We start from the raw sequence: 27195 nt of genomic DNA, 5'->3' as shown, positions 1-27195 counted from the left end.
TATTAATGAGATTTAATGATCACTGTGTAGATAATTTGCTTTTACTATTAAATGTAGGTTAAATACAGTCTAGGAAATTCCAAAGCATAAATAACTTCCCTGCTCTGTATTTTAAACTTTGAGAATCTTCCATTTATAAGACTAGATGTTTTCTTTCTTAAATTGTAGAGTTTAGTCTGATGCTTAATATAAGAACTTGCTAAATGCTCTGAAACCATTGACTGAACATAGTTACAAATACTTTCTTGAAACAGAGTCCACTTTGTTGAATCCTGACTGAAAAATGCTATGCCATTCGAAATGAACTGGTCTTCTCACAAGCCCACTCTTGTTTTCAAATCAAAGGAACAGGCCAAGAAGATCTCATTAGGACTCCATAAATTTTTTGTTTTGACCTAATGTCAAGAATCTAGGCTGGCAAGATAAGGCCAGAAAGTCTTTGAATTATCAAGTGGTCAGTTTCTACCACAATAATTTAAAATTGAATTATAGTCAGTAATTACCTATTTATACAATTAATATATCCACTGTGGAATAAACTGTGCCAATTTTATATTCTTATCAAGAGCATAATATATATGAATTATGAAAATTAATGTTTTAACAAAACACATCTTGTTTCTAATTGTTTTCAAATTAAGAAATTGAAAATACTTAATTATTCATCTTCTAGTCCTAGTAATGTTTTATAATTTATATAAGGACCTTAACCAGAACTATTAAGAAATCTATATTTTGAAGGAAGTATAAAAATTATTCTTTCAAATTAGATTAGTATCAACATAAAACTGAAAGAAATTTCAGCTACCAGAGTGAACACACACAAGCTGTGAACAGAGAAACTCCCTAACAATCTATTTCATAGATTGTTCTAGAATATCAAAATGAGATACTTTCCCATTCACCTGCATATTCCATTTCATTTTTACAGCATCAGTACAGTATTAGAATTTTAACTTTTGTCAATTAAAAAAACCTGAAAATAATCTCAGATCTCTGGAATAAGACCAATTTCAGTTTTGATCATAATTCCATAAATGGCTTCCAGTTAGGACACTTGGACATACCGAGCCGGAGTTGATGTACACAAACACTCTTCCTTCCTCTCTGATGGTGCTCTGCATGGGCGCTCCCACGAGCAGATCTGAGAAGCCATCTGCGTTAAGGTCCACAGCACAGACAGAAGCTCCAAAGTACGATCCAAGCTGTCCCAAAACAAACCAGATCCACTCATTGAGAAAAAAGCAGGGTTACTCGCAAAACCCCACAGAGATACTAAAGGTGGAGACATATTACCTTTTTACCTTTCATTTCATGTAAGATATTTAGTTCTTTTTCATCAATGCTGAATATATATGCCTGTAATTGGGGAAATAATTACAAAAGTTTTTATGAATACCATATATATTTTAAAACCCCACTCATTTCTGTTTGATTGAAACATGAATTTTTACAACTTGCAGTTCATTGCTCAAATATAAAAATAAATCCTTTTAAGAGTGACACAAAAGGGTTTGGGATCCACTGTTACATTAATATGCCTTACTTGCAAAAGTATTTTCTCAGGAAGTATTTTATTGATCCTATAGAGGGGACACAGGAAGTGTTGTTTGCCTCACTTTTCAAAAGTAAGACTCAGAAAAGCTGAGTGACCAATGTTCACATAGCAACATAGCAAAAACTAAAACCAGAAATAATATTTCCTTCTTTCCAGTCTTACTACAAAATATATAGTTGCCTCAACTTCTTTTCAGCTGTGAAACTGTTCACCATATACTCCCTGGACATTTTTAGATAGTTCTATCTTATAATTTTCTTAAAGGAAACCAAGTCTCATTTGACTTTTGTAATTTTTCAGAAAGTGTTTTGCTAAATTTCTTCTAAAACCATAACATCTTTCACCAGTTCCACTAAATGTAATAACCTGTTCATCATTTCTAATCTTTCTTTCCTTACGTATGCAGTTTCTCCTTTAATATCTTATTCATGCAATGTATTTGAACCTTTGTGAAGAAATAAATATAAAAATGTAATTCTTACTTTACCAATCTGCTCGTGTTGAGGAGCTCCTCCGACTACTTCAGTAGTATGCTGACTCCGAAAATGACCAGCTCCAACTGAATATCCTTTAAGGAAGAAAGTATGAGAGTCCTGGGTAAAGTTCATCATATGGTAATATGGGTAAAATAGATCATAAAATTAAGTGATACCCAATTCAAAATGACTACATTAAGCAGTTAAGAATATTTAGCATAGAGATACTCAAAATCAGTCATTCATTATGTTTTATGCAATTTTGATATGTGTTACAAAACTGCAATCATATGGTTTGTATTTCCAAGTCCTAGAAATTGAAAATAGCATCTTTACATCTGGTGCAGTATAATCAGTTTCTAGGATTACAACAGACATATTTTAGAGTATATTAAATATAACATCTTAATTGGGAAATGAAAACTTTAAACCTTAAATAAAAATCCTGCAAAAGTTCAGCTTCTTTTGCCACCAAATCTTTCTTTTGTGATGACTTTTTGATGACAAAAGGTGATTTTATTTTATGTAATAAAAGGCATATCAACTTATATTTCTTGAACTATTTCAAAGAATCCTTTAATCATAAACAAGAAAACATTGAATTGTAACAAATTCTTCTACTTGAAATTTCTTCTGTTTGAATGGAAAGAAAGAGTGCTTGTTTTATAATTATTTCTGAGTGTAAGATGCTCACATTTGACACACATACAGTTTAAACAAACATGGATTTTCTGAAAATCTATAGGAAAAGCATTTGTTTTCTTGTAATGGACATTAATGCAAGAAAACTTTGCATTTCTGTTGAAATACAGATGATAAAATATCCTACTATTGACTTATGAGATGATAGTGAGGAGGAGGAAGATGATAAAAATAGTTAAGCTCTGGGAAATATTCTAAGAACTTATGAGGTGAAGGTCAATGAGCCGTTTGTAGACCCATATGCTTCATGGAGTCCCTCATCTGGAATGTGGTGGACAGTACCACTGGCTTTAAGTTGGTCCTTAAGGAAACTATACTTACACAGATGTTTAAATGAGTTAATTCACGTAAAGTTCTCACAAAAAGTTCCTGAGATATGGGAGGCACTCAACAGAAACAACCTGTATAATCGGTTGACTACATAAAGATACAAACTTACTAGTGTTTCCTAAAGTGAACTACAAAGAGTAAACTAAACTAGGAGTTCTATTAAGAATTATATATTGATTATTTTAGTCACATGTGTAAATGTAAAATATTAAGTTAACTAAAGTTTCATAAATCCTATACTTAAGAAACAGTTTCTTAACTGCCTAATTATTACTGTAATTATACTAGCCACTTACATCTTTGGAAAATATATTTTCCTTATTTATAATTATAGTACTAGTATTTGTAAGGTAGAGATCATTTAAGTTTGTCCATTTTTATAGTACCTAAATAACTTCCAAATTTTACTTGATTTTGTTTGTCTAAAAAAGCCTTGTATTTATTTGTAGTTATATTGTAGACAAAAAGAGAGCCAGTCCAATAAGATGATCCTGGGGCTCCCATCACAATTAAATCCTGTAGGGAAAAAAAAAAACTATTATTATTTAAAGTTTAAGCTCACCACCCCAAACCTCCTCCAGATACACAATAGATAGTGAAGAGAACATATTTTTATAATAACAAATTCCTGAAGTAGGAATATTCTGTGAAGTTAAAACATACAAAAAAAAAAAAAAAAAAAAGCCAGAGAAGTTGGCTAATGGATTTCAACCTAAAAGTGAAATCTCAGAGAAGAAACTCTGAAATTCTCATTTAACGCATTTATCAGTGGATTTCAAAAGTTGAAGGGAGAAGTACTGAACTCTAGGGTAAGCTTTTGGGAGACAGGCAATATGGTTGCTATTAAAATCATATGTGGGTAATTCATGAGTGCTAATTACGGAGATGATCATGTGTTGCCAAAGAATAAAAAGTGGACTTAATTTATTTCAATTTGCAAAGAACCACTAATTTTTCTAATAATGTTAGCTTAGGGGAAAAAAGTCCAATGGAATATGGGGCACATTTTGTTATACATAGGAATTTAGGAGGAGAAGATTGGAATGACCATGCCCTTGTCTGGTGTAGTATGAAAACTCTCAGCAATTAAATCTCTTTAGCATATTTCTATATTCCTAAACAATCCTAAACTTTAAAAAAGTCAACTTAAACTGAATAAAGCATTTTCTTTGTAAGCATTTTAAGCATTTTAATATAACTGTTAATATTTGCAGACACTGTCAACCCCAAACTTGATATAGCCTGATCTTCATGGACTCAAAAAACATTCCTGAATTCACAGTGTGTTTTTAAGAAAAACTGAGAGATTTGGGGTTGAGTACAACTGTGCCCTTTCATAGGTATCCTAGAATGTTAAAAAGAGAGTAAAAAATCTTGGGAATATTATCTATCTGATTTAAGGGGATATTAAGTTCTTAAATTTCCCAATTATAATAATTTTAATGAAAAATATAGACTAATATGCTTTCTTTGCCCCTCAACTAGAAATTTAAAATAACACACTTGGGTTATTTTCAATACCTAAGTTAACAAGATAATTAACTGTAGCTACTTTTTTCATTAAATTATTGAAGAAATATTCTTCACTATAGATTTTAGTTCATCTTATGTAGCATAGCCATCTAAATATTGACATTTTATTGAAATATATGTAGAATTTTTGAGTGGCAAAAATTAAGTTGTAATACTCAAATTTAAAAGACAGGAAGATGTTGCACAGTTTTTACTTTAAAACATATCAGTCTTCCAAATCATGAGAAGAATTAAGATTCTATATGTTAACATTTATAGCAGCTATTTTTTGAACAATTACCTTTGTGTAAAAACTAGATATTCCAGCTTGACATGATGCAAAATTTTCTCCAAATTTTTTCACATAATCTAAAATGAAATATTAAAACAACTCAGAATTATATCTTAAAATAAAGATATAATCTTCATAATTTGTTTCTTAAATAAATTCTTACAGAAATGTACTTTAAGGTCTATAGTTTGTACTTTTTAAAAAATAAAAACCAGTAACCTTGATATAATTTAACAAATCCCTTCCATATGAATATTCAAAATATTCCTATAAAATGGCAATTAAAATATCTCCCTCTGCTTCTTCTTCATAGGAAGCACACACAGCATATACTCAAAAAAATTTTGTAAAATAAGACAGAGGTAGGATTTATGATTTTGAGTCCATGTTTTCTTTTTACTGTATATATCTAAGGTGTGCAACATCATGTTTGACATATATATACATAGTGAAACAGTTACTACACTTAACATACATATCTCCTCAGTTACCTTTTTTGTGCATTGAGAATGAAATCTACTCTCTTGGCAAACTTCCAGTGCACAATAATTAACTTCGGTCCTCATGCTGTACATTAGATCTCTAGACTTATTCATCCTACACAAATGCAGCTTTGTACACTTTCACCAACATCTCCCCATCCTAACCCTCTCTCTTCTCACCTTCTTCTCTATGTATTTGACTTTTTTAGATTCCACAGATAAGTGAGATCATACAGTACGTCTTTCTGTGCCTAGCTTATTTCACTTAAAATAACGTCCTTCAGGGTCATCCATGTTGTCACAAAAGTCAGGATTTCCTTTTTTAAAGGCTGAACAATACTCCATTGTATATGTTTATGTATATATGTGTGTATACATACATCTCACAACTCCTTATCCATTCAGTCATCTGTCAATGGACACTAAGGTTGTTTCTGTAACTTGGCTATCGTGAATGCTGCTGCAATGAACATAAAAGCACAGATCTCTTTATGTGGTACTGATTTCATTTCCTTTGGATATATACCCAGAAGAGGGATTGTTAGACCATATGGTAGTTTTATTTTTGAGTAACTTCTCTACTGTTTTCTATAATGGCTGTACCAATTTACATTCCCGCCAACAGTGTGCAAGGGTTCCATTTTCTCTACATCTTCGCCAACAGTTGTTATCTCTTAACTTTTTTCACAATGACAGTTCTAATAGGTGTGAAGTGATACTTTATCGTGGTTTGTAATTTGCATTTCCTTGATGATAGGTAATGTTGAGCACCTTTTCATCTACGTATTGGCCATTTTGATGCCTTCTTTGGAAAGAAAGTCATTTGTTCTCTTGACTATTTTTTAATCAGGTTATTTGGTTTTTTGCTATCGAGTTGGTGAGATCCTTATATATTTTAAATATTAACCCTTTATCAGAATTATGCAAATATTATCTCCCATTCTACAGACTGTCTCTTCACTCTGTTGATTGTCTCCTTTGCTATACAGGAGCTTTCTAATGTAGTCTCATTTATTTTTGCTTTTATTGTCTGAGTTTTTGGTATAATTTCCAAAAACTCATTGTCTAATGTCAAGTAACTTTTCTCTTATGTTTTCCACTAGAAGTTTTGTGGTTTCAGGTATTATGTTTAAGTCTTTAACCCATTTTAGTTGACTTTGGTATATTTGCTAAGATAAGGGTTCAATTTCATTCTTTTGCATGCGTATAGCCAATTTTCCCAAAGGCATTAAAAAAAAAAAAAAACCTTTCAGGTTCAGGGTTCATTTGCAAGTTTGTTGCATAAATTGCGTGTTGCGGGGGTTTGGTGTACAGATTATTTCCCCATGCAGGTAATAAGCATAGTACCCGATGGGTAGTTTTTTTATTCTCTCCCTCCTCCCATCCTCTACCATCAGGTAGGCCCTAGTGTTTGTGCCTACTTTGTGTCCCTTGTGTCCATATGTACTCAATGTTTAGCTCCCACTTATAAGTGAGAACATGTGGTATTTGGTTTTCTGTTCCTGTGTTAGTTCGCTTAGGTTATTGACCTCCAGCTCCATCTAAGTTGCTGCAAAGGACATAATCTATTTATGTTTTATGGCTGTGTAGTATTCTACAGTGTGTATGTATCACATTTTCTTTATCCAGTCTGACATTGACGGGCATTTAGGTTGACTCCATGTCTTTGCTATTGCTAATACCATTTATTGAAGAGAGTCTCTTTTCTTAAATTTTGCCCAACTGAAAATATAGACTGAATCAAGATCTGCATGGACATAAAGGTCTCTTATTACAAAACCCCATGAATGAATGCTTTTGGAACTTACTAAGGGGGCAAAGCTTTGCTTCTTCCAAAAAACTGATATAAGTAAACTTCTATGAAAATAAGAATTGGAACCACAGCTTCCTTTTGGCTTTGCTAAGCAGAAAACTTAAATAAATTGGTAAGTCATTTATAATGACCACTTATAGTCAGGAGTTTTCATCCCTTTTAAAAATATATATCTTACATGATCCTGTATTTTACAATTGTAGATGTGTTAGGTTTATGGCATGTTGAGATTTTTACAGTATGTGGCTAGGTATATCTGAGAAAAATAAAAAACTCTACTATGAAAATGTTTTAAAGATAAACTGAAAACTATTAGGTAAAAGAAGATAGCAAACAATCAGAAACCAAGACTGAGTTTTATTGCAACTGAGAATCAATATTCACTTTTTTACCTTTTGGGTATCCAAAGGCAAAATAGGAATATATGTAATATAAGCTGCTTTGTGATGTCACATTCCAGGGAAGAAAGACCCACATCTTATTAGCATCAATAATTGAACTCAAATACCTGGCCAAAGTTTTGCCAACCAGTACAATTTTTCTTTGGGTGCTGAGGGATTTGAGAGTGAAGGTGGTTAGAAAATTAGAAATTTGCATTCATATGTTTCTTAGCTACCTAAAGACACATTGTTGGATTTTAGTTTTGCTGCAGATATCATCTGACATGCTCTGTTGACATTCACCCCAATTCTGCTCACTTCTGTTATGTCCTAGCTCTGTATTTGCTGATGCTACCTATAGCATAGAGTTACCATGAGAAAAATGTTTCAAACTCAAGACACCAATCTCTTACTGCTTAAAGGAAAACACGTGAATTAGAAAAAGAGATAGTGAGTGTGAACAAAGGATTTGCTTACACTGATTATTCTTCCTGATTACTCCTGGAAGCTAAAGGTAACAGAAAACCTAAAGTCTTTCTTATTAATCAGACTTCCAATATAATTTCACAATTTAAATGTCCTTTATTTGCTGGGTACTAGTCTCACTCACACCAAATTGAAAGTAAATTTAATGCAAAAGTGGATAGTTACCAGCTAGATTTCAGAGTTATTCAAATTGTAGAATTTTTATAGCAAAGTACATTTATGAAAAATAATGCTATTGCAATTAGGTAAAGAAAGAAATTGAGTAGCTAAAAAGAACATAATTACTCAGAAGATCTCCCTCTCTTCTGAACATCTAAACTTGAACATACATTTAAAACACTAAGAGATATTCACTTACTTATCTTTATCTAATTAGTATCAAAATAATGCCTTACCTTGATAACACGGAGCTATTCTTTTACTCAGTTCTGTTCGTAAATCAGGGGGCATTCCATAGCAACCACCAGTGGGGAGCTTATTTTCATTCTTTATGTAAAATATATTTTTCCATCTATGCCCACAAGTCTGAATAAAATAAAAGTAGACCAAATGATGTGAAAGCTGCACCCAGGATAGCTGATTTCACGATGGATCAGTGGACCAGTTCCAATACCTACCACGATGGATCCATTTTCTCCTGGCTGTCTGGAAAGTGTGACCCCCAACCACTGATTGTCTCTCTCTTCCAAACAAGTCTTTCCACAAGGTTCTCCATTAGGGCTACCTATAGCATTTGAAAATAATTTTATCATCAGTTGTATTGAAAACACTCTACAAAAGCAGATAAAACTGTGCACTCATCCCCAGTATTTTTCCGTTAACTACTTCTCTATCTTATATTCAGTGCACAATGTGAGGATAAATGTGAATTACTCTGTGCCAACATAATTATTCTCTAATACAAGGTGACTTTTGTTGTAGAAATGACCTCTGACTGGTAGCACCATGAAGAGATAGACTCAATCATATAAAAGATAGCTAACAGGACTAGGAGTGGGAAAACCAGTTAAAGCTAATACCAGGTTGTGCAACTACAACCGCTGTGTCTAACGTTTGGAAAAGATTTAGCCATTTATCTAAATCTTTTATCTAACAATGTAAGCAATATTATCAGAGCACTTTAAAAAATGTTTCTTCTACTGAGATATTAAGAATAGAAAGACTATAAAACATTCTCAGCAATTAAGGTACAATTTATTGGAGCTGGAAGGTGATGATTAAGCATGCGGAAAGTGGAACATAGAATTAGCATACCAATAAAGCCTTGCGTTTATAAGAAACTGCCCTATGTTTACATTTATTGGAATATGACTCATGTTTTCAACAGAGATAAAGTGATTTGGAAAACCAGATTATCTCAGTAGTAAATAAAAAACTTCAATAGACACTTTGGCAAATGCATGAATAGCCAAACATAAATAAAATACTCATGTACTAGATAGTGCTTCTATACTATATAAGAAGTGGTCTTCACAGTGATCATTTTTTTGTTAGCAAAAATTCTTTGCGTTATAGCTGGGTTCCTATTAAAATCCTATGTTGCCGGGCGCGGTGGCTCAAGCCTGTAATCCCAGCACTTTGGGAGGCCGAGACGGGCGGATCATGAGGTCAGGAGATCGAGACCATCCTGGCTAACCCAGTGAAACCCCGTCTCTACTAAAAAATACAAAAAATACAAAAAATTAGCCAGGCGTGGTGGCGGGCGCCTGTAGTCCCAGCTAGGCAGGAGGCTGAGGCAGGAGAATGGCGTGAACCCGGGAGGCAGAGCTTGCAGTGAGCTGAGATCCAGCCACTGCACTCCAGCCTGGGCGACAGAGCTAGACTCCGTCTCAAAAAAAAAAAAATAAAAAATAATAATAAAAATAGAATAAAATCCTATGTTAAGTAATTTCAAATAAGTTACTTTAGGGGAGAGTAAGATGCAGTATCCTAAGATTCTTTTTGCTGTCTTTATTTTCACCCTCTTTAGTTGGCATATGAAAATTCTATTGCATCTGTTCTTAATTCCTGGCAGTTAAATACATTAGCATCAATTTGATTGGATAAGGATGTGGAACTTGGGTTTGTTAATTTTGAACACTGGTCACTAGGTACCAAGTTTTCATGAATTTATGGTGACCATTCTCTCTATATCATTGGCACTTTGTCTCCTCCTATAATGTTGACCCCTAAATGTAGTTTCCTGGGCAAACTCAGAACCCTTACAGAGATACAGACTCATATTTTTACTTATTTTTTTGGGTACCAATGGGGGTCTCACTATGTTACCCATGCTGGTCTTGAACTCTTGCCTCAAGTGATCCTCTTGCTTTGACCTCCCAAAGTGCTGGGATTACCAGCATAAGCCACCATGCCTGGTAAGGTAATATTTGAGAAGTGAAATTATTTGCACTAAGTCTTCTAGGTAGGAGAGATTTTGTTTAAGGAGTGTGGGAAGATGTTTGTTTATACTTTTGTTTTCTAAAATGTCATTGAGGAAAAACAAAACCTTTAATCACAACTGAAGTGAAGAAAATGTTTGAGCCCCTCCTCCAGAGATTCTGCTTCAGCAGGTCCAGGTGAGGCCCTGATTACCCTAGGTCAGCGGTTCCCAATCTTTTTGGCACCGAGGACTGGTTTCATGGAAGACAATTTTTCCATGGGCAGTGGTGAGGGTTGGAATAAAACTGTTCCACCTCAGATCATCTGGCATTAGATTCTCCCAAGGAAAGCACAACCTAGATCCCATGCCTGCGCAGTTCACAACAGGGTCTGCACTCCTACCAGAATCTAATGCCACCACTGATCATCTGACAGAGGCAAAGTTCAGGCAGCAATGCTCACTGATCCACCACTCACCTCCTGCTGTGCAGCCCAGTTCCTACCAGGCCACGGGCCAGTACCCATCCACAGCCCAGGGATTGGGGATCCCTGCCCTAAGTGGTTCTCATGGTCAGGAACACTGTCACTGTGAAATGCAGAGAATGTTTTTCTGGACAGCATACACATAGAATAATGACAACTCCCACTAACTGGTAATGGCTTCCTGGAGAACTAGACTGAAGGGAGGAGGACTAAGACTAGGTCTGGACAAAGAATGCTAGGGCTGAATGGCAATGGTTGCTATTAGATTTGGAAAGGAGCCTTGCTGTGGCTCAAACCTTGATAAAGAATGGTCCAGGTGGACACATAAAGTCTCCGTGTTAAATTGAGAAAGCAAGGGATGAAGACAGAAATGACAGGAAAAAAGAAGGGGAAAACAGGGAAGATGGTAGGAGGAAAAAAAATTGTGTGTGGGAGATAAGTAAGGTCAGAAACAGGGAGTTGTTATTGTGGCTACCTGATGCCAAATCAATAGAATTTAAAGTAAAACGGAATGACAAACAAGGCATTTTCATTTTCATTATAATACAATTTTCAGTTTTCATTAAAATTGATTTTTTACTGTCAAAAATAGATAACAAATGGTAGATTCAGTCTACATGAAGTTCCTGTTATTTACTACAAGCCACGTTAATAAATACCCTCTGAAAATACTAAAGTTTTTGTGAAGTTATAGTCAACACTCAGTTAAGACAATTGAGCAAGAGGAAAATCAAGGACAGGAGAGGATGGGGCTCACAAAAACATGGCATGTTTAATAGACACTTTCATTACAATTACATCCAATATTTAGAAACAAATCTATTTTTCTAGACAAAGCCACCCAGAAGATTAAAAACAGACAAATAGTTTCGAACCACAAAATACCATGAAAATAGCTGGATGGAAATGGCCAAAAAATTATGTGCAAAAATAGTGTATTGTTATCTGTGTCTTAGCTGAACTATTTTGTAAATTTCTAAGTGAAGACTAGACAAACTCTTGCATTATGAACTGTTATCTGTTTAATATTCTGCATTGCCTCCTCCTCGTTTTAGTTTTAGCTCCATCAGGTGGCATCACAATGTCATCACTGCCCAGGCTCACACTGAGGTTTACACACATCACAAACTACTCACTTTCCCACTTACTAACATCACTTCCCTGAAACTTCTTTCTCTCCATGTGAGTGCCTCTCAGCTCTCTGGGAAAACAGCCACTAAATCATTAGGCTATTTTAAGATGTGTCCCATGTAGTCTCACCAAAGTCCTGGGACTTTAATTCCAGTGTGGCTCATGCCCTTCCCTTCTCCTTACTGTAGGTTAAAAATAATGATTCTTAGAAACAGGAGAAGAAATAGCCCTCCAGAAGCCACAAGAAAGAGATGTTTACCTAAGAATAAATGTGGGAAGAACTTTCCCAGGAAGCCAGTGATGTGGTTCATTCACCCGTGAGCAGAAGAGATTTCAAATAGAAAAACATATGGCAGGTTTGTAAGTGGGAAATTGGTAGGGTGGGGGTCAAAATGCCACTAGATGTAATCTCATATCTGTCACAATGTGGTTCTAAATAATGGTTGCCTTCTAATATATAAAATTTCTGATTCATTAATTTTCATATATCTCTTATACAGTTGTTAGTTAATCCACTCTTAGATACTGACAGATGACTCTCAATATCAGTACTCAAGGGTTCTCAGACACACAGGATACAATCACTCAGAGGAAATTATGGTAAAATTGATTAATATCCTGTAGGAAGAAGTATTTTCGTTTTTGTTAGGGTTAACTACATTTATTTATTTACAATGTTTCTGGCCTACTTCCAAGGCTTAGTAAATAGTGACCTCATTCATCTTGCCCAGGACTGTATCTTTGTCATAATCCCACCCCTGACAAACAGCCCAGAAATGGGTGCTGAAATGGAAAGGTCAGTAAATGAAAAACAATTCAAAGCTTCTATTATGGTTTGACTAGGCATCTTCTATTTGTTTGATATATATCTTAATTCAAAACATGTGTAAAAAGAATGAATGCACAGCCAGAAAGAAAGTTCATGAAAATAGTCATGAAACAATGATTCTTCCACAGAAGAAAAACCAATCTTAATAAGTGAGCAAATACATATACTACATTTAGATATGTTTCCCCTTTTCACTTATTAACACTGCTTTTACCATAGAGGCAGCCCCCAACAGCAATGATAATACTGAGGTAACTTTCAAGTACTGGTTACAGGCTAGAATCTGTTCAGAGAACATCCTGTAATTCCCCCTAGTGTTCTGGTTTTTTTCTTAATTTCTGGGACTTTTTCCTCTTTTTATTTTTTAGAGAGTGAGGATCTCACTCTGTCACCTAGGTTACAGTGCAGTGGCGTGATCATAGCTCACTACAGCCTCAAACTCCTGGGCTCTTGTAATCCTCCCACTTCAGCCTCCTGTGTAGCTGGGGATATAGGTGCCCGCCACCATGCCCAGCTTCTCTTTTCTTTTGTTGTGCCTGCAGAATCGTAGCAGAAGAGGTAAGACCTTCACATGATCAGCTTGTGATCATGGCCTTCTCCAAAGCTTTTCTCCCTTAACCTGTGTGATCCTGAGTCCACTCCTTTCCCACTCAGTACTCAGCCTTGGCTGGACATTAGAATCAATGGAAGGGAGTTTGAAACCAGTACCTCCACCTGGGCCCCACTCTTAGAGGCTCAGACTTGACGTGTCTGGGTTAAGAACCAGACATAAGAATTTTTTCGAAGCCCCCCAGGTAGTTCTGGCATATGAATGGGCTTGTGAACAATTGCTCTACGATGTGGCTCAGAGGTTCCCATATTTTGGCTTCCCTGGGTCATACTGGAAGAAGAATTGTTTTGGGCCATACATAAGGTACACTAACACTAATGATAACTGATGAACTAAAAAAAAATTGCAAGAAAAATCTCATATTTTAAGAAAGTTTGCGGATTTGTATTGGGCCACATTCAAAGCCATCCTGGACCACATGGACAAGCTTGATGTATTAACAGATGGTTATGCCTTTTCTTGTATTATATTATTTAAAAACCTACTATTTCAAAAATAAAAGTAGTATCTTTTGTTCCCCCTTGTGTTTAGTTACCTATTGAAATAGCAAATGTTAAGCAAATTGTCTTTGGGTAGAAATACAATATTTAGAACTGCCACTAAAGTTAATTCTCATGAATTTCTCTGACAGAACACCATAAATAACCTCAGATTATCTTTATATTTTATCCAAATGTCATGCTGAAGTGATTTATAATCTGGTTTTCAATTCAGTTCATACGTTACTCATCTAAACTCTTAGTAAATCAAATCAGCTCCATAATTGAAAAAGTACTTTACGTGGTTTAACATAAAAGAGGTCAGCAGAAATTAACATGTGATAATTTTCCCTGCTTTTAAACAACTAGAATGACTAATTCTTTACACAGATGAATGCATTTTTCCACTAGATATTTAAAAAACAAAGCCACATTAAAAACCATCTCCTTTTAAGCCTATCTTTCTCTTTCCTATTTTTTTTTTTTAATTTGGGAAAGAAAATGTAGAAATGCATGCTTACTACTTCAGTTTCTTTCTTCCTACTGATGTGTATCAGCATATATAAATGTGTATATAAATGCAAATAAACAGCAATTTTGATCAAAGAAAAAGTTAGTAGAAAGCTAGTTAAGTACATTCTTTACTCCTCCCCCTTTCATTGTTATTCATGTCACCAGTTTTAGTGTCATTGCTCCAAGTGTGACAGGGACTACAGGAGATTAGATATTTGACCTTTTATATCACCTCCATAAGGGCAGATTGACTTTTGTTGACAGCAGCATTCCCACAGCTCAAGATAGTGCCTTACATGCAGTAGGCAGGAACTTAATATGTATGAGGGAGGGAATTTTGAACTACATTATATCATCACAAAAAAATCCTTTAACTAGAATGTACTACTGCATAATTATCACCAGACTTTCAGGGATCTAAGCTTTGGAGAGGTCTTTTCTCTTTACTATGATTGTTCCCTACTTCTCCTTCCAAAATATTATTTTCTTCAATTTTAAGACAGTAACAGATGGTCTGAAAGGAAACAGTCTCTGAGTTTGAAGATCTTTACAAAGGATAATTTGTGAGTGGGATGACTTAAGACAGAATCAGCTGGGGTCCACAGAAGATGCCTATCTCAGAGGGTTTCTGCAAAGACTGTGGAGTAAATGAGATATGTGTATCGTGCTTGGATGACAGCCTGGCAGAGAAAACATGCAAATGTTAGTTGCTATTGACATCATTATATTAAAGAGTAATGTCAGCATATTAAGCTGCACATGCATTGCAGCATACAACCTGGCTCGTAAAATATATGTGGCATATCATTATTGGGGAACTGGAATCATACACATTAACTCATTTTACGCCCACAGTAGTAGCAAAGGATGACTGTATTATTAATTCTATTCTACAGAAGAGAAAATTGAGTCTTAAAGAAATCAAATAACTTGCCCAAATCCATAAGTGGAAAGATTAGAATAAAAAATATCTTTGATCTCTAAGTTATTTCACCCTATAGCATAGAACAATAAAACTCTAGAAATATTTCAGACATATGAATTAACTGAAATCTATTCCACTTTCTGAAGCTTTTAGCTGAAAATATATAAAATATAGCAAATCTGCCTACAGACTGTACAATCAGCTTTCACTTGTTCAAGAAAAAGGTCACTTACTTGTTCCCTATCTTGCCCTGCTTTTTTTCCTCCCTTTAGAATGGTTCTCAGTATTTTGGCATTTCCACTAAAGAAAGAAGGACCAGGGAAAAGGTCAGACTCTAAGGTCTTCTTTCTATACAACTTTTGACAATGGAAGTGAAATACTTTGTGGCTGGGAAAGCCTGTGACTTTCAAATGCAAGTAAATGTCTGCTTTATCTACCTGCGTCATTGTACTGTGACTTCCCCACCAATTCAGACATTTGACTGGGGCTCTCAGTCTGGCTTTCTGGCTACTAAGACAGCATACATCCTTACCTGATCTTTCAAAACTCATGATGTGATGTGAAGTTTCAGAAAAGCAGTAAAAGCCCTTACCTTCCACCAACTGCCTTTTTTTTTTTTTAAGCTGAAGCTCTATTCCATTATAAGACGAATCCTATACATTTCAAACTGTTCCACTCTAAAGTTTTTCCTAAATAAAATAATCCTGAAACATGAATGACCCTTGTTCCAATTCCATGTTTTATAAAGAGTCATTCATTCAAGATATTTTCTATAAAAGCAGTAAAGTATATAATCCCTTCACTCACATAAATTCAGATTAGGAAAAATATGGGATTACAAGTGAGAAAATCAATTCAAACATGACAACATGACAAAATTTACCATTGCAGGGCTATGAGGATGACAGAAAATTTATGCTTGTGTATGCAAGAATGCCTGGCACCTAGTAGGTGGGGTCAATAAATAAATGATCAATGCCTCTGCTCCTCAGGATACGTACATTATGGTGCTTTAAACTGAGCCAGCAGAGGGCGCTCACAGTGCTGCAAGAATTGATCAGCCGTCTTCAGCTTTTTAATTCAAATGCCTCCTTAGTTTTTCCTTTTAAGTCCTAATACTTACTAAATCCATTAATACTAATCCATATAGTATTTGACTATATTAAACTATGTACTCTTTTCACACATCTAGTTACACCTGGTGGCAATGTTTCTAAAAAATAATGATGTTCATGAATTCTACCATAATAAAAATAATTTTGGGTAATGAAAAGTAAAATATCCAAGTTTTAGAGGTGATAAAGGACATAAAAGTATTAAACTTCTAGAACTCTTTTCTTCCAGCTAGCCTAGTGGCAAATAAGAGTCAAAAGAGCAAAACATCAAAGTTAGAAACCAAAGTTAGGTTTGTTTGTTTTTTTTAATGTGTTTAAATGTCATATTTTCATATTGTCTAAACAAAACCTGACAGTAGCCAATAATCATGCTCAATTTATGTGAGAAACAGTTTATATAATTGTAGGGCTGAAAAAGCCAGTTATTTCAGCTCTCTCTCTCTCTCTTTTTATCTTATTCTATTTAGAAAGAGTTCAAGAGGTAAATGTCCCCAGAGAGTAGTGCCAAGCTTTATGGTTGTAATTTTATAAATCTGGGCTGATCCTGAGTCATCATGAGGCCTCAGAACTCTATACAACTAGGTCACTTGTGGGTTTGATTTTAGGTTTGGGGTCTCTGCCAGGGACCTTGTTCTCAAACTTCTTCAAAATCCCACAGAAAATGTACACAAGTCTTTTTAATAACTAAAGTCAAAAATGTGCCCCAGCTGATATATTTTGTAAACATAATTTAAACAGGGAAAGTTACTCTCTAATTACTAATACTTATTGCATGCTTACTACATACCACAGTTTTAATACATGCAAAGACAGGTATTAACTCACTTTTCATAACATCCCTATGAAGTAGATTATCATCCCAATTTTGTGGATGAGGAAGCCAAAATAAGGGATGACTAAGCACTTGCCCAAGGTCACGCCACTTGTAAGTGGGGAAGGGAAAGGATTAAAACTCATACTATCAACCACCATCCGATGCTGCCAGACAATTAGTTGTTAGCACTTTTCCATTATTTTCAAATATGGACATTTTGAATAATCCTATACTATTCTGAAACAGCCTATTAAAAGAGCATATTTCAACCTCTAACATTAGAAAACAAGGAAAAAAAATTCTGAACCTCCATGGTTTTCAATTGATCTCTTGGATTTAAAAATTCATTTGAAAAAACATCACGCTAATGTGTGGATGCCACTTTGTATATCTTTGAAACAAGAAAATACAAAAATGTAAACAGAAAATACTCCAGGGAAATCTGCTTGGTGGTCAGTATTAAAGTTCTATGCTTGCTTTTGGAATTCACAGGGTAGGATGGCTGAAAAGAAAAAAAAAAGACAGCAACGAAAGAATTAAAGGAGGTCAGGAAGATAGGAAGGCTTAAAAATACAGTAGAGAAAAAACAGTGAGGAATGTATCATATTATCCCGACCAATGGAGGATCAGAATGAGATGAAGAGTTACAGATACCAAAGGACGTTTCTCTGGGCAGAGTTTAAAGGATAAAATAAGAGGTTACATTGACAATGACTGGCAGACAAAACGATAATAGTCTATTGACTTCTAGAAAACTTTCGCAAGAAAACAGACTAGTATGTATTGTGGTGAGGTAGACTTCAAAGGGATTCATAAACAGATGGTACACATTGACCAGCATTTTCTATACAGGGCATAATGTCAAAAGAACATGTCTAATCCACTGCACACAAGAAGTCCCATAAAAGGGGTTTTTAAAACTAAGTCTACAATCTTACTATTTTCTGAACATTTTTGTGAATTATAGTATTTTATGTAGTTTATATAAAAAAGATTTTCTATGATTTTTTAAAATTCTCAGAGGTAAACTGAGAACAAGCACACTGCATTACTGAGCCCAGACCTGTCACCTGTATGTCCACTTCCATATTCTAATTTGATGTTTCCAGCTAATCTTAAAATTAAAAATCCCTGCTTTTAAAGACAGTCATTTTCAAGCTCCTATTTCAGGAGTAGGTGTTACTGTTTGAACTACCTGATATGAGCCTTTGGAACCCAAAGCGGACTTAGATACTTTGGAGTAAGGCTGAAATGTGCAGCAAATCCCAGGGGATTTTGCCCAAATATAAAAAACATGAAAATTATTTCATGTTTATCGAGTCCTTACATGTGCTCTTCAGACACAGAACTGCGTCCACTACTCAGATTTCACTCCTCCAGGACGCCTTCTCCCATTCATTTCTTCTCATCACTGTGTGCCTGTCTATTGTCATGCTTATTACATTATCTCATAATTATCCATTTACCTGTCTCTCCCTTCATCTCAACTGAGTTATTCAAGGGCTTCAACCATGTCTTATTCAACTGTGTATATCCAATACATAAGTAATAAAATGTATTAATGAAGGAAGAACCCAGTTAAAAGTTATTGATGCTTGCTATCATCTCACTTCTCAACCCTCTGCAGTGGATTCACCATTAAAGCTTGTCTTACCAAGGTTACTAAGGAACTAATTCTCTCTATATCTAATGAGACCTCATAGTTTCTCACCCCAGTTGATGTCTTGGCAACTTTTACTACTGCCAACCACTCACCTCTTCTCAAAACAGTCTCTTCCTTTAATCAGATTAATGTCACATTGACCTGATTTTTCTTGCTACCTCCTTGGCTTCACCCTCTTGCTTTTTGTTTTGTTTTGTTTTTCCCAGTTTCTTTTCTTTTCCCGGGGTTCTCAAGCATGGATGAATACTGGAATCATCTGGGGACCTCTGGAAACTACTGGTGCCCTATAGACTTACCCCAGAGATTTTATTAGTTTGAGGTGGGCCACCAGAACTCTTAAAGCGCTGTATGAGAATTTAAGTTGCAGCCAGACTTGAGCAGCACTATTCTAGCCACTTCTCAAACTGTAGGAATCCTTAGAAATTTGCCATTGGCCATTTATCTACTTACCCCAGAGAGACGATAATCAAAGCCTTGGAGGTGAATGGGGTTATGTCAATTACTCTTACCTCTGGTTTGCTAGTACAGACCTCTCTACTGTCTACCACACCCATACATGGAACTGATCACTAGATATTTACTTCTATATCTCACAGGAATCTCAAGCCAATGAAACTCATCATTTTGCCAGAAAACTTGCTGGTCTTCCCTTTTTCAGTACATTGCACCATCAACCATGTCACAGCCCAAGCTAGAAACTTCAGTAACATCTTTGGAACCTTCTCACTCAACTCTTGCATTCAGTAATTACCAAGTGCTATCTTCTAAATATCCTCAGAATATCCATGTTCCTCTCCATTGTTACTGCCAGTGTCCTTGTACAGACACTTGTCATCTGTAGTCTAAATTATAACAAAGTCTTCCTACACCTGTCTCACTGCCTTCAGTCTTGACCCAGTTACTCCAAAGCGTTCACCAACCTGCAACCAGAGAATATGTCAAACACACAAATCTGATCATGTCACGCCCCAGTTTTAAATATCCTAGGGTAAATTCACACTTAGAGTTGTATCAGAAGTAATCCCTGCCTGCCTTTCTAACCTACAGTTTAGTTCACACTCCATAGTGCAACTGTACACATTTTTTAGTTCTTCAAAAGCATCGTGCTCTCAAAGACTTCAGGGTCTTTATACACACAGTTTGCTCTTTCTGGCAAACTTTTCCATAGCCTCTTCTTCTGCCTAACTTCTGGTTCTTTTTCAGTTCCCCTACTTGAACACCAATTCCTCAGGAATGCATCCCTTTATTGTCTTACCTAGATTAAATCTCACCATACTTTCCTATAATAACCTCTCTTATAAACTTTAAAGCCCTTGCGACAAGGAGTATGTTTCTTTTGCAGGCCCAGGTTCTGGCCCTTAGGCATTCCTCAATGAACAAGGGAATAGATAAATCACCCATGTGTGCAATGTATTTCCACATCTGGCCCTAGAACTGTTGCCAAGGGCATCTATTTTCAAGTCATTGGGTATATCACTCTGTGACCAAGTAAACTTAGGGCAAAAACAAACGTGCATTTAGAAAGTGTCATCTCTCAAATTAGGTGGAAACCTCATCCTTTTGGAGATAAAGTTTGGGAAACTGCTGGAAATAAGGAAACTTCTTTCCAGTAACCTGATAGTTTATTAATGAAGCTCTCCGTCTTGATTTTCTACATAATTGTATAACAGCCTTCATTCAGGATGATTTTTCAAAATGACCAATCTGCAATCTCAGCTTCATAAGATACAATTTAAAGCACATTGCAAATGAAAAAATTAAAATTATCAAGAAAAAACATATTTGAAGTTTCAACAGTGAGATATTTGCTATTTAATGTTAAGCTAATAACTCCTATGAATCAAGTAGAAGTGAGGATTAGGTAATCATTAGTTTAATAATGCAATGCTAATTAAATTCTTTCAAATAGGTTATGTAATATGAACCAGGAGGCTGGCTAAGGTAATAAAATTTCCGGAAAGAAATCTAAATATGGGTAATGGTGACTAACTTGAGATGGGTCTCTTCTGTAAGAAAGAGAGGCACAGGCAGGCAGCTTGAAGGCCCAGTAACTATAGAACACTTAGTCTGGAAAAGAAAGTGAAAGTTCTACTCATTTATGCATAAATACCAGGAAAGTATCTCCTAAAAAGTTAGTGTTATTTTACAGAGGGAACTTAATGTTTCTCTACAGCAGTGCCATCCAATAGAAATATAATACAAGTCCATTGGAAATTTTAAATTTTATAGTAGCCACATTAAAAAAAAATAAAATTTTATTTAACCTGATATTTTATTTAGCCTAATAAATCCAAAATATTATGTAATCAATAATTTTAAAATGTTTGTTTCAATATATAATATCATGAAAATTAATGAGCTGTCTTCTACTAAGTATTCAAAAGCCAGCATGTAATTTACATTACAGCTCTCTCACTGCTGACTAGCCACATTTTGTGTGTTCAAAGCCACTTATGGTTAGTGGATATTATACTGGATAGCGTAATTGTATAACTTTAGACTATTACCCAAATGAGAGTCAGTGTGTGTATAATGCTTTCAGTGGTAACTCCAAAGTAATGAAAGATCTGGAGTGTTTTTCGAATAACCAAATAAAGACCATCTTTTTAGTGTAATTTGATAATCATTTCTATGTTTTATTATGTTCTAATTATTTAAATATTGATAGTCCACAGATGGACTACGCTTAACTATATTAATTGAGTCATTATTTGTGACACCTTAATTTAAGAACCAGCTATGATTAAAGTTTCCTTTAAACAAGCCTGATGATGCAGAGTACCCGGGTGGAAGGTGGACCTGTGGAAATCACCTGGGTCTCCTCAGACATAGTCTTCATGAGCAAGTCTGGGCCCAGACCCTCCTGACAGAGACACGACTTTCCTCTGGTACAAAAGAAGTGAGAGAAGAGATGTCTCGGGGAGTCAGGGAGGTAGGAGGCGGCCAACAATATATATACAGGAAGAAAAGCACCTTGTGGTACTATCCAGGAAGAAAAGCACCTTGTACTCGCCTAACGTCTCTCACCCTGGGCATTCTAGATAAATGAGCAGGCTCATTTCTGCTTGTGGCACGAATATACCATGGTATGGGACAACTTGTCCACAGAGGGTAGGGTGGGGGAGATATGGACCTCCTCTTTTGAGGGGAGGGGTCTATCTGAATTAACCATTGATCTGAAATTCTACAGAGACTCAAAGACGAGTACATGTGGATATTTTTAATTGCATGGGAGATGGGCGCCATTTGAAGACCCTACACCTTCAGATTCTTGATAGCAAGTAAAGCTATTCCAAAGGAAAGAAGATACCTTACTGACATGGCAATCATAGATCAATCTTTAGTCATTATAACATTTTTTCCTTCAGCCAACGAAATATTTCTCATTGTGTGTCATTTCAACTTCTACCGTTTTTTTTTTTTGAGACGGAGTCTCGCTCTGTCGCCCAGGCTGGAGGGCAGTGGCACGATCTTGGCTCACTGCAAGCTCCGCCTCCCGGGTTCACGCCATTCTCCTGCCTCAGCCTCCCGAGTAGCTGGGACTACAGGCGCCCGCCACCTCGCCCGGCTAGTTTTTTGTATTTTTTTAGTAGAGACGGGGTTTCACTGTGTTAGCCAGGATGGTCTCTATCTCCTGACCTCGTGATCTGCACATCTCGGCCTCCCAAAGTGCTGGGATTACAGGCTTGAGCCACCGCGCCCGGCCTCAACTTCTACCTTTTAACGTATTACCTTTTAATTTTTAAACTTTTGGTTCAGTTTATTAATTGTCCCTATTAACCTCAACCTGCTTATTACAGATAACATACAGATAATAGATTTAAGTAAACAATAAAGAAGAACCGCTATTTTTTGAATGTCTATTTATGTGTCAGTACTGAGCTAAGCATTTTCGCAACATTAGAGTCACCCACATTTGAAACAGGACAACTGAAGCTATTTTATACAGAAGATTCACACACACACACACACGCATGCACACACACTTCTACAGAAGATGGCTTATCTATATTTACACATACTCTTGAAACTTCTTCATACAAAATAGTGCACAGCCCACAAACCTAATAATCCTAAAATATGTTTATTACCAACGTAATGTTTTCAGTGTTTTATTTATAGACTGTAGCCTCAATCCCTATTTTATACCTTTAAGCTACCACTGAATTTATTCTGAATAGAAAGAGGCAGTTTCTTTACATGAAGAATAAAAGATATCTGTATTCTTTAGAACGTCACATGAGAAATAACTTCAGTCAACTCTTCAGCAAATACTCAAGGCATTACTATCGCTGTTAATGTTTTAACTCATTGATTGACCAGGAATCTTGTCTTTTTTCCTTTCATCTCAGTAAGTACCCTGTAGATTGGTCAAAATTTTGAAAGTTAAAAATATCAGTTTGGCACATTTCTAATCAATTATCTTACTCATAAATCTGGTTAATAAACTTTCCCTCTACTTTTATTCATTCATCCATCCAAAAAAAATCTTCATTTAATTCCTATTACATATCGATCATGTTTTCATTTCTCTGAGAACAGTCAACCCCCATGCTACACATGCCCAATTTTTCCCTTCCATGGACAGGCATCATCTTAAATTTAATATATTATGTCATGATGTATCCAATTAAACACAGACATCCAGAAATAGATTCCGTGTCCATCCAGACAGGAAGTAGACACTAAATACCAGTAGTTATAATGTCATGGATCAGGAAACTATGACAGGACAACAGAAATAAAATTGCTCCCTCCTGAGACCTTGCCAAGATCCTCTGGCAGATTAAAGTTGTCAGCTCCACTCCCTAATTCTTCACCCACAACTCTCTCATGCAATGAAAATTATGCTTTGCAAAATCATTCCAAATGTATGGGTCTGTGAATGTTTTATACATTCCTACTGTGATTTCTGGTATTGAGGATGCTTAACAAGAGGCTAGGGCTTATTCTACATGCTACAGACAACTCGTGGACTTTTTTAGGTGTTCGAAGTTAAAAGTAAACATTCCATTATGTTTATACTCTATTTGAATTCATTCGAAAGAAAGGAACCAGCTTCGCTGTTTGAAAAAGAGCAAAGACTACTATAAAATGCAAAAGAAGTTAAAGATCCAATAACCAATCCCAAAAGTCCCTTTACAGCAAAGAAATATAAAGTACCAATTTTATTCACCATTTACAGATGACCCACCAGCTCAGCAGGCAACATATTAAACCATTCACTTAATTTTATTTGCATTGAAGATGCATACATGGAAGAAAATGGCTTAGACTTTGGACCCATTCAGACCCTAGTGTGACTTTAGTTCCCACCTATCACTCACTAGCTCATAACTTTTAAAAAGGTATTTGCAACTCTGAGCCACAGTCCTCATACATAAACTAGGAACAATGTCAACCATGACCCAGGGTTGCTTTGAGGGGAAAAAATTAAGCAATGTGTATAGCAGTAACATTTTGGAATAAGATAGGTCTTGTTATTTAATATTCGTTCCTCTTTCCCCACTTGTCTGTGTGCAAGAAACTTGTCTGAAACATGAAACTTCTCCCCTCTATCAGTACACATTTTTCAACTTGTCACAAATCTGAGACATTGAGAAATGACTGCAAAAAGATGGACCCATATAACATGAGAGTTTTGGATGATGGTTTTGGGAGTGGAAAATTATACTACATTAACAATGAAGATGCCAACTTTCCTTTTCTTTTACATTGCATATTCTAAGTAAAACTATCACTTTTTTTCTTTAGACCTTTAGGTTAAACGACGGGATATGGGATCAATTCCAATTGCTATTCTTTATATGCCCTTTAGCCTGTTCTTTAAGAAGGTTGATAGGACAAAGATGGAAATAAAATTCTCAAGTCTTGGCTTAGCTGGATTCTATCCTTAATATGCTGAGACACGCTAAAATGTGCTTTACACACGGAGAGACGGGGGAGAGATGAAAAGAAAGTATCATAAGAAATTTCCCTCTACCATAGTTTTGGTCAGCGTACTGCAATCATTGCCATAAGGAGAAGGGAGAACGATATTAACAGAAAGGGAATCCCTTTTACATTAAGGAGGGAAGATGAGACGGAGTTGAAACTGAAAACTTTAGGCTCTTTAAACGAGAAGCAACAGGCGACTTGAATCTTTCCAGGACTTGCCCTATGGTGGGGTCCACATGGGGGGTCGGGAGGTCACTAACTCCTGGTTCCACACCCAACTCACCCAGCTGGAGCTGTTCGCACGTCCGGCCGGGATTCTTCCCGATCCTGCATCTGTAAATCGCCCCGGGATTGATCACTGAAGCGTTGGCGAGCCAGTTGGCAGTGGGCGCACCCACCACGAGCCTAAAGAGACACGTGCACGTGCGCTCAGACGTGAGCTGTGCTGCCCACTGAGCTCCCTGTCGGAACAGATGTGCAGTCGGCAGCAGGGCAGCTTCCCCACCTCCTCTTCCGCCCACCACCCCCGACTCGAAGCTCCAAGGTCTTGCGCCAGAACGCACCCGGGGTGCTGCCACCCCAAGATAAGTTAGTTTCCCTGGCAGATCTCCAGCGAGCTGGCACTCGCAGCGTTTCCCTCCTGCCTCCTTGGGAAGGAGAAAAGTTTGAACCGGGCAGGGAATCCCTTGGGCGCCGTTCTCACGCCGCTCTGAGCTGCTGAGGGCTCATTGGTCCAACTCTACTCACCATCGGTTCGCCCCGTGGCTGTGCAGCACGACCGAGTAGCCGAACAGCGTGTTGGGGGGGCCCTGGTAAAGCAGCGCGCTCTCAGTGTCCACGTTGTAGGGGCGGCCGGTCGGGACCCCCAGGCACAGCAACAACATCACCGTCTCCCGGAGGGCGGCCCTTCGGGGACCAGGTTCGCGCCTCGCTTCCCAAGCCATGCGCTGTCGGTGGGGAACATTCAACACTAAACGGCCACTACCCCAAAGTTGCACGGGATGCGACGGTTGGCCAACGGGGAAGAACGCCCCAAGAGATGAGGCGCAGCGTGTCCGGCGCCGGCGGGCTACAGGAAAGGAAGGAGGGAGGGAAGAGGAGGGGAAGTCGGCCCACCGCGGGCGGAGCGATTCGGCTGGCCTGGGATGCCGCGCACTCGCCCGGCCCCACTCCCGGTTTCTGCTGCTCGCCGGGAGCTTCGGGTTCTCGCGCTGATTCTCCGGGTACGGGCCGCTGGGTGGGGTCCCGGGCGTGGTGCGGAGGCGCAGGGCCGGGCCCCGTCTCCCCTTACGCGCGGCTGCAGGGGGCGCTGGGGAGCCTCGGCTGCGCAGGACGCGCGTCTCGGCCCGACCTCCCAGCCCGCAGAGCGCGGGATGGCTCTGGGCTCAGTAAGAGCGGACCTAGATGGAGCACGGGCTTCCCCTTTTAACAGTAGTTGGGGCCTAGAAGCGGAGCTGTGTGGCCCCAAACCGCGTGCCCCTCGCTGTGACCGCCCAGCCTCTATCAGGCAGCCCGGCGTGGCCCAAATGCCAGCCACAAACTCGGGGACTGGGACTGCGGCGGGGAGCCGTCCAGTTCTTTGGTTGAGAGTCAAGCACTGTCTTGTTTTTCAGGTGTAGGCAACCACTAGATAAATTATCAAGAGCCACAAATTAAAAACAAAACCCCAAAAAACTCGCCGAAGGCTCCTGGGGAACATTTTGGTGACAGAGACGTTATGGCTATTCTCTTCAAGACCCACACTGGGCACCCTTCTATGCCCACTTCCTTCCTCCCCACACTTCCTCTGCACCCCGGGCTGTGTGCCTGAGCAGGCGAGCAGCAGCCTCTCAGGTTGAATGGCAGGCGGTTATAGGCTGTGGCCGACCCCAACAGAGAGGTTGGGTTAAGGAAGCACTGTGACTTGATTCACTTTAACCGATTCTGATTGCTCCAGCTGGTTCTTGATTATCCCCTTTTCACGCACCCACTCAGTTGCCACGGACACACCTGCTATTAGGGGTGTAAACTCCAGTGTGGGGTCAGGGTCCTAATGAGCCTCTGAAATGTGCCGGAGACCCATGACGCAACACACCTGAACTGGGTAGTGAGTTTCATTCTAATGCAATCCAGGTGTGCCCTGGATTTTTGTTTTTGTTTTTGTTTCGTTTTGTTTTGTTTTTTTCCCTTCAGCAACCAGAGAGACAGTCATAGGTGATTATTAGACTGATATTTTCAGGAGATGAAGGTCTAGTTTTTTTATTGTTGCTATATGTAAAAAGAAAAGACGGGAAAAGTCTGCATCAAAGAGTGTGTCTGTGTGCT

The 27195-nt window shown here is 37.4% G+C and overlaps 1 protein-coding gene across 2 annotated transcripts in view; it reads right to left on the bottom strand.

Moving 5' to 3' along the window:
* Window positions 1–26764, bottom strand: part of ITGA4 (integrin subunit alpha 4) — a 77989-nt gene extending 51225 nt beyond the window's left edge. Inside the window, exons 1-9 of one of the 2 annotated variants that reach the window (XM_025405470.1) lie at window positions 25639–26764; window positions 25175–25296; window positions 8649–8755; window positions 8427–8556; window positions 4880–4947; window positions 3453–3582; window positions 2041–2126; window positions 1297–1359; window positions 1068–1205 (exon numbers count right to left, since the gene is read on the bottom strand). In XM_025405470.1, the coding sequence (XP_025261255.1) occupies window positions 1068–1205; window positions 1297–1359; window positions 2041–2126; window positions 3453–3582; window positions 4880–4947; window positions 8427–8556; window positions 8649–8755; window positions 25175–25296; window positions 25639–25835 (1041 nt within the window). In that variant the 5' untranslated portion in view covers window positions 25836–26764. Of the gene's footprint in view, window positions 1–1067; window positions 1206–1296; window positions 1360–2040; window positions 2127–3452; window positions 3583–4879; window positions 4948–7503; window positions 7901–8426; window positions 8557–8648; window positions 8756–25174; window positions 25297–25638 lie in introns of those variants that run through there. The other variant, XM_025405471.1, reaches the window with a different exon arrangement.
* Between the last annotated feature and the right edge of the window lie 431 nt (window positions 26765–27195).

This window comes from Theropithecus gelada, chromosome 12 (genome assembly GCF_003255815.1).
Source record: "Theropithecus gelada isolate Dixy chromosome 12, Tgel_1.0, whole genome shotgun sequence".
Lineage (NCBI taxonomy): Eukaryota > Metazoa > Chordata > Mammalia > Primates > Cercopithecidae > Theropithecus > Theropithecus gelada.
The sequence above is the reverse complement of the archived record's forward strand: the minus strand, read 5'-3'. Positions and strand labels throughout refer to the sequence as shown.